The following is a 13,257-nucleotide window of genomic DNA, read 5'->3' on the forward strand; positions in this document are numbered from 1 at the left end:
TTTTCTCCTCTGCGTGTAGTTTTTTTTTTTTTTTTTTTTTTAATTTCAAATGTGATTGACTTTTTATTTCTGACAGAAAAATAATGCCGTAATTTTTCTAGTCATTTACCTGAATCTTTAATATATGTCATCCTTCAATTTGTGAAGGTTGAGATTAAAAACACAGATGTAATGAGTATACCATTGTATCTGTGGGAATGTATTTTGAAAAAATGTGACTATCTGGGGGAGTGCTTTCTCCCCTCCCTCTCTCTGTTTCTTTCTAGCGGTGCATGTGCCCTCCAGCAAGAAACAACAACAAAAATCTCTCAACACCAAAACCAGACCTCAGTATTGAATTATCCCCAAAGGAAATAAAAGAAAACTAGAATTAAAAAAAAAAAAAAAGCTGGAAAACCAAGCAGTTGACTTTGACTTATAATCTGTGACAAGATTTCATTTCATTCTATAAACATACCATTATAATACTTTTCATTGCCATTGTGAAAGTAAAGTTCAGTCTCTCAAAATAATATAACTTATTCCTGAGCCTTCCTTGGCTTGAATTTTTCTTCTCTTTGCTTAAGTTGGCTTTGTAATTTGGAGTATTATATTTGCATTGAGAATGGGTAAAGTAACATTCTTCCTCTAGAAGACTTTTAATCTTTTATAAATTCCTATTACAGATAGCTAAGAGCAAGCAGTATGATATGCACACAGAAGTCACGACATTAAAGCAAGAAAAGAACCCAGGTCCCAGTACTGAAGAATGGATGCTTGATGGATGCAGAGCATCTAGTGGACTCAAGAAAGATTTTCTTAAGAAAGGCTCAGAACCAGAGACCTTCCAGAACCTTGATAGTGATCATGCGGCTTCAATTAGGGATGATGAATTTAAATTCCAAGGGCTCAGGAACACTGTGACTGCCAGGCAGCTGGTTGAAGCTAGGCTTCTAGACATGAGAACAATTGAGCAGCTGAGGCTTGGTCTGAAGACTGTTGAAGAAGTTCAGAAAACTCTTAACAAGTTTTTGACAAAAGCCACCTCAATCGCAGGGCTTTACCTAGAATCTACGAAAGAAAAGATATCATTTACTGGAGCAGCCAAGAAAATCATTATAGACAAAATGATAGCTTTAGCATTTCTAGAAGCTCAGGCTGCAACAGGTTTTATAATCGATCCCATTTCAGGCCAGACGTATTCTGTTGAAGATGCACTTCTTAAAGGAATCATTGACCCTGAATTCAAAATTAGGCTTCTCGAGGCAGAGAAGGCAGCTCTAGGATATTCATATTCTTCTAAGACATTGTCGGTGTTTCAAGCTATGGAAAATAGAATGCTTGATAGACAAAAAGGTAAACATATCTTAGAAGCCCAGGTTGCCTGTGGGGGTGTCATTGACCCTGTGAGAGGCATTCGTGTTCCTCCAGAGATTGCTCTGCAGCAGGGGTTGTTAAATAATGCCATCTTACAATTTTTACATGAGCCATCCAGCAACACACGAGTTTTTCCTAACCCCAACAACAACCAAGCTCTGTATTACTCAGAATTACTGCGAATGTGTGTATTTGATGTAGATGGCCAATGCTTTCTCTTTCCGTTTGGGGAACGGGACATTTCCAATCTCAATGTGGAGAAAACTCATAAAATTTCTGTAGTAGATACTAAAACAGGAGCAGAACTCACTGCCTATGAGGCTTTCCAGAGAAACCTAATCGAAAAAAATACATATCTTGAACTTTCAGGGCAGCAGTATCAGTGGAAGGAAGCCACCTTTTTTGAATCCTATGGGCATTCTTCTCACATGCTGACCGATACTAAAACAGGATTACAGTTCAATATTAATGAGGCTATTGAGCAGGGGACAATTGACAAAACCATGGTCAAAAAGTATCAGGATGGCCTCATCACACTTACCGAACTTGCCGATTCTCTGCTTAGCCGGTTAGTCCCCAAGAAGGATTTGCATAGTCCTATTGCAGGGTATTGGGTGACTGCCAGTGGGGAAAGGATCTCTGTATTAAAGGCCTCTCGTAGAAATCTGATTGATCGGATTACTGCCCTCAGATGCCTTGAAGCCCAAGTCAGTACAGGGGGCATAATTGATCCTCTCACTGGCAAAAAGTACCGCGTCTCTGAAGCCTTGCACAGAGGCCTCATTGACGAGGGGTTTGCCCAGCAGCTGCGACAGTGTGAGTTAGTGATCACAGGGATTGGCCATCCTGTCACTAACAAAGTAATGTCAGTGATAGAAGCTGTGAATGCAAATATTATAAGTAAGGAAATGGGAATCCGGTGTCTAGAATTTCAGTATTTGACAGGGGGCTTGATAGAGCCACAGGTTCGTTCTCGGTTGTCAATAGAAGAGGCTCTCCAGGTAGGTATCATAGATGTCCTCATTGCTACAAAACTCAAAGACCAGAAGTCTTATGTCAGAAATATAATATGTCCCCAGACAAAAAGAAAACTGACATATAAAGAAGCCTTAGAAAAAGCTGATTTTGACTTTCACACAGGACTTAAACTCTTAGAAGTGTCTGAACCTCTGATGACGGGAATTTCTAGCCTCTACTATTCTTCCTAAGGACATGTTGAGATACCTTTGTTCAGGGGATGATGCCAGCTGCTTCGTGCAGCTGTTCAGAGCATAGTGGTATTAACTCCCTACACAGGCTAGGAGTTGTGGACCATGCTCAAAGCACATTTCTGACTGCTCAGAAGAGAGTATCACTTTTAAATGGAAAATAATTAAAGACTTACTGCCCTGAAATTGGTTTCCCTTAGTCTCCAGAGTACTTGTTTGAGACTTGCCCACACTGAAAGAAATGGATACGCTTGATGAATTCAAACAAGTTCACAGCATCGTTTCTTCAAACTTGCCTTCGCTGAATTTCTTCCAGCCGGGTGTTTGACTCATGGCCCTCAGTGAAAGAGCACATCACACGGCGCCATGGGATCCAAAAGAATGGTGTAAATTTGTTCCCACATCTGTGAGGCCGCAGTGTTTTAGATTGCTTGGACAAATGAGGAAGTTTTGAATTTTCCTGTGTATAGTCACCTTCTTTCTATACTACAATATTTACCACGATCTGTCATTTCTAGTTAAGACTCTAGTTCAAAGCTAGCATTATGAACGTATTGTGTGTTGGAGGAGGGAAAAGATTCTTCTTCATGCTATGTATTTTTCATATCTGTGTAGACATTCTCTATTTTTCCAGCTTCCCATTGTCCGATAACTTTCTGTCAAGACAATTGTGATTGTGATGCTAATGCAAAGGCAGCAATTCAAGTTGTGTAGTGCCTCATGAATAAAACTGAGTTTTTTATTTGTCGTATTGATGGAACAGCTGGGAGGTTAGACCCATCATTAAACAACGTTTGTCACAGCTCTCTTTGCTACCATACACATTTTAGAGGTACATCTGCTATGCAACATGGTAAACGTGGTTAAGTGAATGAATAAAATATCTCAGTAACCTGTGTGTGATGAAAAAAATATTTTCACAGTCTTGTTTTCAGTGGAGAGGTAGTTTTACTAGCTCAGTCATTTATAGGAATGTATCTTTTTTTGCCACTCACACCTCAGAAGTCATTGGAAGAAGAAAAGAAAGAACATGTTGAAAAAGCCAAAGAATTGCAGAAATGGGTATCAAATATCAGCACGGCACTGAGAGATGGAGAGAAGGCTGGGAAATCTCCCTTCTCTAAGCAAAAGGTATTCAAGGAAGTCCTGATTTAATAATAATAATAGTAATAGTGGGTAGAATTTTCTAAGTTGATGTAGCCTGAGTGCACAATACTTAATTCTTTACCTTAATTTCCCCACTTTTATAGGCAGTTATACTGAAGATCAGAGACGTTGTGTAACTTTCCCAAAGATGCATAATATGTGGCAGAAGTCTCTGATCCCAAATCGTGAACTCCATGTGTTGGCCTTTTTATTACTATAATTGTACGTTGTACTGCTTTTCCTAATAGTTAGATCTGTTTCCTGATTATTACGATGAGAATTGCTAAAGAGCAGAGGACATCCTGTTTTGTGTCCCAAGTAAATCCATACACTTTATAGCCTAAAGATACACAGTCTCATGCTCACAGATATAAATATGAAACATTTTAAAAATAAAGAAAATACATACAAGTTTATTAACACTTTGAGGACTGGCTTTAGTTGTGTTTTTCTGGGTCTTTTCTATTCATAAGGAGTGTCTGTTTTCAGTCACTTGAGATTTTAGGTTCTTTCCCTTACCCAGTGGATTCTTTGGACTAAGGCTATCTTCTGTACCCCAGTCACTTAGCATTAGTTGGATGGCTACAACTCGTGAGATGTTATTGTGCCAGAGTGTCTGTTGCACTGTACCACTTGAAACTCTTAGGACATTGTAGTTCAAGTGTGAATTCTAGTACTGCCACTCTGCTGATAGCACTACAAAGAAATAAATTCTCACTAAGATCATCTTTTTCTCAAGGAATACTGTTTTTACATTGCCATCCTACCCTACCCGGCATATGCAAATTTCAGGGGCTATCAGGACTCTCATCTAATCTAATCTATTTAGCACCCACCTCTTCTAGCTTTGCATTGGTGTTCACTTGCTATCAGTTGAAATAGACATTATTGATCTGATTAGATAGGAGAAAATGCCTAAAATAGGGACTTGCATAATTTTTCCTATTATGAGAGGAGGCATATGTACCTTATCTGAGGTTTCTCCGTGGGTGATTTACAGAATTGAGGGTAAGCTTGAAATATTATTCAATTGAAATAAAGAAATACTAGTTCATAGTCTTGCATACTGTGTATCAGATAGTGTGAAAAAAATGGACTTGGAAAGCACTTATATTTTAAATTAAAACCTCCAAAGTAATTCAATGGAAATATTTAATTTAAAATGTTTTCTCTCCACCCCCCTGCCTAAACAGATAGGAAGATAGCTAAAATAGAGAAATAAACCTTAGCAAAGAGTTCTTGGTAGAACAAATTTACTTTGAGAAATACAAATGATAAGCCCTTGAAAATTTTACACTCTGTGATTTTAAATTCTCCAAACTGTTAGTAAGTTAGATTTAGATCTAATACTCCTAAAAATAGGTAGATGCCTTTAAAATGCAGATTTTGGCTTTAATTATTACTCTCTAAGAACACCTTATGGTCTCTGTATTGAAAGGAAATTTAGGGACCAGCAGATGGTGTAGTGGTTACATTGCAGGACTTCCACATAGTCAACGGGGTTCGAGTCTCGGACCTGGCGGCTTAAAACTCACACTGACTGTGTGTGCATGTGTGCCCAAAACCCCAAGAGGAGACTGGAGGAGAAGGGATTGGCCATCCTCTCCGAGGGGTGATTTCTCTCTTTCGGTCTCTGTCTAGCGCATGCACTCTTTAACAACAACCTCTCTTTAAACAAAAAATAAAAAAGGAAATTTAAGGCAATTTGTCATGAATGTGTGTGTCCATCTCAGCCCCAGCAACTTGAAATACACTCTGAAAACATGTGCATGTGTTCCCCAAATCCCAACAGGGTGGAGAAATGAAAGAGAGGGGTTTGTGGTGTGACCATGCCCCACTGGGGCAGGCATGCTGTCTTCCTCTTTCTCTCTCTCTGTCTCTGGTGAGTGCACATGCTGGCAGAAAAGAAAAAAAAGAAAAAAGAAAAACCTAAATAGCGTAAACCAGGGGAAAAAATATGTATCTTTTAATTGGCCAGTTATTTTACCCCTTTCTTTTCATTTAAAAGAATGGCAATTAATTTCTGAAATAAAGCGTTCAGAAGTGATGCACTGAGGGATTAGAGAAAGAGTTATGACCCCTTGCTATTTCCCTAACACATCAATTTTATTTCTCTGACTATCACAGGTGACTTTTAGAAGGGAGTGTGTCTTAGCTTTAGACATTTTTTAATTCTTGGTGTGCAAATATACAGATTAGTACTTTGACGAGAATGTTTTTTAGGAGCATTATATCTGAGAATTGGAGGAAGGAAGATACTCTGTTCCTCATCCCTGTGTATTTGAGTACTCTGATATATAAGAATGATCCTGGCTGGTGCTGGTTTCTGACCAGCTGGGTGTTAAGGTCACTTTTATTCATAATTGGGCTGGGACAAATGCAGAACCATATAATTTTGTATAAGTATTTCCTCATGAAAATGATGGCATTAAGGATAGAGAGGGGAGCTTTCCTTAATCATACATTTTAAACAAAGTACCCTTCTTATCCAGGTCTCCAGACTGCTAAATGATAAATTATCAACTTGGGTCACCCATAAAGAAAAATTATCATTTGAGTCTTAATTAAAATTTGATTAGTTTGTTTTTTTAAACTACTGTTGGTTAGTCCGTTTGAGGGGAGAGTGAATGTATCTTCTCTACCTTACAGATTTCCAGTGAGGAAGTATCTACCAAGAAGGATCAGTTATCTGAAGCACTTCAAACTATGCAGCTTTTTTTGGCTAAACATGGAGACAAGTAGGTTGGGTTTTCATTAGTTCTGTTATTCAAAGTAGGGAGGTGTTCTTAGAAACATTGAGCTGAGCAGAAGGTGGTAAATTTTAATTGTGATGTTTAAAATAAAGCTCAAGCTAACTGCAGTCGATGTATTAATAAAATAATATAAAGAATATTAATCTAGCAACTCAATTAACTGTAATTTTTATTCACTTTGTCACAGTCTGAAATGGAGCCATTATCCCCATATATTACTCACAATAAAATAAACACAAAGGATTAACAGCTGGTGTGTGAAAGAGTTAAAACTCCAAGTCAAATCTTAATTCTAAGCAGTACTCTTTAAGACTTACTTTTTGGAAAATATGTGTAAATTTTTTTTTTTTTTTGAGTTTTTTGCTATAGGGCATGTGTGCTTGCCAGAGAGACAGAGAGCAAGAAATCACCCCCTGGGGGGATGGCCGTGCCACATTCCCTTCTCCTCTAGTGTCCTCTTATGATTTTGAGCACTAATCAGATGGTGTAGTGGTTACATTGCAGGACTTCCACATAGTCAACGGGGTTCGAGTCTCGGACCTGGCGGCTTAAAACTCACACTGACTGTGTGTGCATGTGTGCCCAAAACCCCAAGAGGAGACTGGAGGAGAAGGGATTGGCCATCCTCTCCGAGGGGTGATTTCTCTCTTTCGGTCTCTGTCTAGCGCATGCACTCTTTAACAACAACCTCTCTTTAAACAAAAAATAAAAAAGGAAATTTAAGGCAATTTGTCATGAATGTGTGTGTCCATCTCAGCCCCAGCAACTTGAAATACACTCTGAAAACATGTGCATGTGTTCCCCAAATCCCAACAGGGTGGAGAAATGAAAGAGAGGGGTTTGTGGTGTGACCATGCCCCACTGGGGCAGGCATGCTGTCTTCCTCTTTCTCTCTCTCTGTCTCTGGTGAGTGCACATGCTGGCAGAAAAGAAAAAAAAGAAAAAAGAAAAACCTAAATAGCGTAAACCAGGGGAAAAAATATGTATCTTTTAATTGGCCAGTTATTTTACCCCTTTCTTTTCATTTAAAAGAATGGCAATTAATTTCTGAAATAAAGCGTTCAGAAGTGATGCACTGAGGGATTAGAGAAAGAGTTATGACCCCTTGCTATTTCCCTAACACATCAATTTTATTTCTCTGACTATCACAGGTGACTTTTAGAAGGGAGTGTGTCTTAGCTTTAGACATTTTTTAATTCTTGGTGTGCAAATATACAGATTAGTACTTTGACGAGAATGTTTTTTAGGAGCATTATATCTGAGAATTGGAGGAAGGAAGATACTCTGTTCCTCATCCCTGTGTATTTGAGTACTCTGATATATAAGAATGATCCTGGCTGGTGCTGGTTTCTGACCAGCTGGGTGTTAAGGTCACTTTTATTCATAATTGGGCTGGGACAAATGCAGAACCATATAATTTTGTATAAGTATTTCCTCATGAAAATGATGGCATTAAGGATAGAGAGGGGAGCTTTCCTTAATCATACATTTTAAACAAAGTACCCTTCTTATCCAGGTCTCCAGACTGCTAAATGATAAATTATCAACTTGGGTCACCCATAAAGAAAAATTATCATTTGAGTCTTAATTAAAATTTGATTAGTTTGTTTTTTTAAACTACTGTTGGTTAGTCCGTTTGAGGGGAGAGTGAATGTATCTTCTCTACCTTACAGATTTCCAGTGAGGAAGTATCTACCAAGAAGGATCAGTTATCTGAAGCACTTCAAACTATGCAGCTTTTTTTGGCTAAACATGGAGACAAGTAGGTTGGGTTTTCATTAGTTCTGTTATTCAAAGTAGGGAGGTGTTCTTAGAAACATTGAGCTGAGCAGAAGGTGGTAAATTTTAATTGTGATGTTTAAAATAAAGCTCAAGCTAACTGCAGTCGATGTATTAATAAAATAATATAAAGAATATTAATCTAGCAACTCAATTAACTGTAATTTTTATTCACTTTGTCACAGTCTGAAATGGAGCCATTATCCCCATATATTACTCACAATAAAATAAACACAAAGGATTAACAGCTGGTGTGTGAAAGAGTTAAAACTCCAAGTCAAATCTTAATTCTAAGCAGTACTCTTTAAGACTTACTTTTTGGAAAATATGTGTAAATTTTTTTTTTTTTTTGAGTTTTTTGCTATAGGGCATGTGTGCTTGCCAGAGAGACAGAGAGCAAGAAATCACCCCCTGGGGGGATGGCCGTGCCACATTCCCTTCTCCTCTAGTGTCCTCTTATGATTTTGAGCACTAATACACACGTGCTTGGTGTGAATTTTAAGCCGCCAGGTCCGGGACTCGAACCACAGTCAGCTACATGGGAGTCCAGTGATGTAACCATTATGCCATCCACTGGTCCCTGTTTTTGTCTTTTCAGTTGAGACCTATGGCAATCTGATTTTTCTTATCGTGATCGTATTTCTTGCAACAAAGTGTCAGTGCCTCCAGTGGGGAAGGAATCTATCCTTTTCATAAATCCTTTTTGAACTTCCTCTTTGGATTATTCTGGAATTTCATAATATACCTTAGATAATCAGGTTGCTTTCCTTGTAAATTTCCTCTTTATTCTTCAGTTTAAACAAGTTTCCTTTTGTGTAATAGTACCTAATAGTTCATTTTTTCATGTTGGGAAGAAAACACCAGTTGTTATTTTATAAATTTGCATATGCTAGAGAGATGCCTATTTATTAGTTTATGCGTCCCTTCTGTCTCTTTCTCAGACAAGAGGAAAGATGTTTTCAGGACCATTTTTAATTTTCATAGGCAGTTTTTCAAGATCTGAGCCATCTGTATATGAAGCTTTCTAAATTTTATGATGGTGTGCATATTTAGAAAAGTGCTCTAATATATCTTTATCCTTTGAAGACACGTGTTACTATATTAATATTTTCTGGTTATTTTAGAATGACAGATGAAGAAAGAAATGAATTGGAAAAACAAGTAAAAACTCTTCAAGAAGGTTATAATTTATTATTCAGTGAATCTCTGAAACAAGTACAAGAAACACAGACTCCTGGTGACACAAAGGTAGAGGAGAAGGTAATATTATTTGTTTACATGTGTGGTTCTTTCAAGACTCGTAGTTTTATTGCATGGCTGTGGAAATATATATCAGTGGCAAAGACATGTTCTTGAATTTTGTATCTGTATAAAACATGGATGGAGTTTACTTTAATGTTTGGAGATTTCAGTGTTATTTCTTAAATGTAATCTTACACATGCTGATCACCAGTTTCTGTGACATCTTAATAATCTCTGCCTTGCATGGTAAAAGAAAAGAATCATTCATTTTTCTAACTCCTCTCTTAAAAAGCCATTCTTCTACTGCTGTATTATATTTTTTATTATATAAATATGTTATAAAATAGCCTGTGACATTGTCACTAAAGGTGACATTGATGTGCTATGGAGTTTGATTTTCAGAAGTACCCATGAGGCTTATTTGAGTAAGACAATACCAGATGTTGTAGCAAGGATGCCCTTGCCTGCATCTCCTTAAAATATAAAACTTTCTTAAATTTGGCTGGTACTTAAACATTGTAAATGATACATATCAACGTGCCCAACGCAATATTCAGTATTCAAAAAATTATCTTTGTATTTAATTTTGTTATTCCTGGGAATACTGTCCACATAATTTGTTGCATTTCGGGGGTACGTAACATTTTTTCTAGCTCTTTCGGTTTTGACTGTCTTTGAAGAAGTCTGTATGCTGTAAACATCAATAGCATGGTATATGGTACTCTCTTTCATGTCAGTAGACGCTAATCTCACCCAGTTGCAGAAAGCATGATTTGCCTTCTAGGTATGTGTTCTGTTTTCTCACTATCATCATCTACTCTTTATGTCCTCACTAACCTTGTTAACGTACACGGTATTAAGTTTTCAATTCACAGATGCATGTTGTTTCAAAGCTTTTATCACATCCTGTGCTGTTATGAATAGATCACTGACATAGATCACTTGTGCATTTGAGCTGCCTAACATTCACAGCATTGCTACGCCTTGGTAAGTAGAGGATTTTTATGTTGCAGTATATTATTTTTCAAAAGAAAAAGTATGCAAACTAAGTTGCATGCAACTCTGCCCACCCTGTGTATCAGACTGACCTGAGATTTTTGTATTTTCCTTTCAGCTGGATAAAGTGATTGCAGGCACCATTGATCAGACAACTGGAGAAGTCCTTTCAGTCTTTCAGGCAGTTTTAAGAGGCCTCATTGACTATGACACAGGAATCAGGTTACTTGAGACACAGCTCATGATTTCTGGCCTAATTTCACCAGAATTGAGAAAATGCTTTGACCTCAAAGATGCCGAAAGTCATGGCCTTATTGATGAACAGATTCTTTGTCAACTCAAAGAACTAAATAAAGCTAAGGAGATTATTTCTGCTGTATCATCTACCACAATTCCAGTACTGGATGCTCTGGCTCAAGGTGTGGTATCAGAATCCACGGCCATCAGAATTCTTGAGATCCTGCTTTCTACCGGCTTTCTGGTTATTCCAGACACAGGAGAACAGGTGACCCTACAGAAGGCTTTCCAGCAGAACTTGGTTTCCTCAGCATTATTTTCTAAAGTCCTGGAAAGGCAAAATATGTGCAAAGATCTCATTGACCCCTACACCTCGGAGAAGGTGTCTTTAACAGACATGGTACAAAGAAGTATTTTACAGGAAAACACAGGGATGTGGCTCCTCCCTGTGAGACCACAGGAAGGAGGTAGAATAACATTAAAATGTGGGAGAAACATAAGCATTTTAAGGGCAGCTCATGAAGGTCTCATAGACCGTGAAACCATGTTTAGATTATTAGGTGCACAGCTTCTTTCTGGAGGTCTGATTGATTGCAACTCTGGTCAGAGAATGACTATTGAAGAAGCCATGGCAGAAGGGATGATCGACAGAGATACCGCCAGCAGCATTCTCACGTATCAGGTTCAAACAGGTGGAATCATCCGCTCAAACCCTGCCAAACGTTTAACCGTGGATGAAGCAGTCCAGTGTGACTTAATAACTTCGAGCAGTGCACTTCTGGTACTAGAGGCTCAGCGAGGCTATGTTGGGCTCATTTGGCCTCATTCTGGTGAAATATTTCCCACATCATCTTCCTTGCAGCAAGAGTTGATTACAAATGAATTAGCCTACAAAATCCTGAATGGCAGGCAGAAAATAGCTGCTCTTTACATTCCAGAAAGTTCTGAAGTCATTGATTTGGATGTAGCTAAACAACTAGGAATTATAGATAATAACACAGCTTTGATTTTAAAAAATATAATGCTACCTGATAAAATGCCAGATTTAGGAGATTTAGAAGCTTGTAAAAATGCCAGAAGATGGCTCTCTTTCTGTAAATTCCAACCATCCACAGTTCATGATTATAGGCAAGAAGAGGATGTTTTTGATGGAGATGAGCCAGTGGCAACTCAGAGCTCAGAACAAACTAAGAAGCTATTTCTATCTTATCTGATGATCAACAGCTATATGGATGCAAACACAGGGCAAAGGCTCCTGTTATATGATGGAGACTTGGCTGAGGCTGTTGGCATGCTCCTGGAAGGTTGTACTACAGAATGTGATGAGGACACAGCCAGAGAAGAATGTCTTCCTGTCTTCCCTGATGTATTTCTCAGTAACGTTCCTGGTAAAGAAAAGGACAAATGGACAGGTTCACCAGTTAGTTCTGATAAATGTCATTGCAGAGAAACTGAACATAAAGAGACTCCTGAAAATAGAAAGGGTGCCATAAATGAAGAGTTTCATGAAAGGGGAAATAATGTTATCAGTAGTGAATTTTGTCAGTCAGAAAACCTGGCAAATACAATATCAATTGATGAGAAAGTTAGCAGTTCATCCAGTGTATGTGTTCCCAGTCCTTTGTCATATTTAGAACAGACCAATCTTACAGATGTTAACACTCCTGGCCATGACTCAGAAAACATAATTAAAAATTATAAAAATCAAAGTCAAGTTGACACAAATGAACATGTAGATGAATGCAGTTACTTTGAAAGCATTCAAAACTTTGCAAGTGATTTGATAACAAATCCTATTGTAAAATCGAAAACCAGTAAATTCTGTAACCTGAATGAAACAGAGAACGACAGTGACATAAGCAAAGATTCATCCATCTTCGACTATTCCCCCAGGCTAAGTGCCTTGTTAAGTCATGATAAACTGAGGCACAGTCAGGGAAGTTTTCATGAACAGAACAACGGAAATAAATGTGAAGACTCTGCGTTGTCACTCAATGACCAAACTGTGTTATCAGGTCAAAGAATGGAAGAAAAATTTCAAGACCAATTTCTGGGTATTGCAGCAATTAACATTAGTTTGCCAGGAGAACACGCTGGACAAAAATCTTTAAATGTTGGTTGTGGTAATTCTCAACTACAATATAACAATGACAGATACGTTTCAGATACTGCTGATGAGGTTGAAAAACTGCATACAGCTTCTCAGCAGAAACACAAGAAAAGTGAATCTGAAATGGAAGCATACCCCAGTGCTGTGACTTCAAGGGGTGATATTGATAATGCCAACACCTCTCATATTTGTGATATACCAGTGCTTGAAGAAGCTGTCAGTGCTGGTGACTATGAGACGTCACTGTTGGATGATCAGCACAGTGACACAGGGACAGACACTGATAGTGATGATGACTTCTATGATACCCCCTTGTTCGAAGATGATGACCATGATTCTCTGCTTCTTGAAGGCGATGAATCTGATTGTCTGCAACCTGAAGACTATGACATACTGCAAGAGGAAAATGATGGACCAGCTCTTCCTGCTG

General features: G+C 38.2%; 1 protein-coding gene across 1 annotated transcript in view; it reads left to right on the top strand.

Annotated features, from left to right (window-relative positions):
- Positions 1-13,257, top strand: part of DST (dystonin) — a 576,919-nt gene that overhangs the window by 389,212 nt on the left and 174,450 nt on the right. Inside the window, exons 36-38 of the mRNA XM_014588047.2 lie at positions 3,567-3,695; positions 6,360-6,448; positions 9,367-9,502. Coding sequence (XP_014443533.1) covers positions 3,567-3,695; positions 6,360-6,448; positions 9,367-9,502 — 354 coding nt within the window. The remainder of the gene's footprint in view (positions 1-3,566; positions 3,696-6,359; positions 6,449-9,366; positions 9,503-13,257) is intronic.

The sequence above is a fragment of the Tupaia chinensis genome, unplaced genomic scaffold (assembly GCF_000334495.1).
Source record: "Tupaia chinensis unplaced genomic scaffold, TupChi_1.0 Scaffold000256_1, whole genome shotgun sequence".
In the NCBI taxonomy this organism is placed as follows: Eukaryota; Metazoa; Chordata; class Mammalia; order Scandentia; family Tupaiidae; genus Tupaia; species Tupaia belangeri.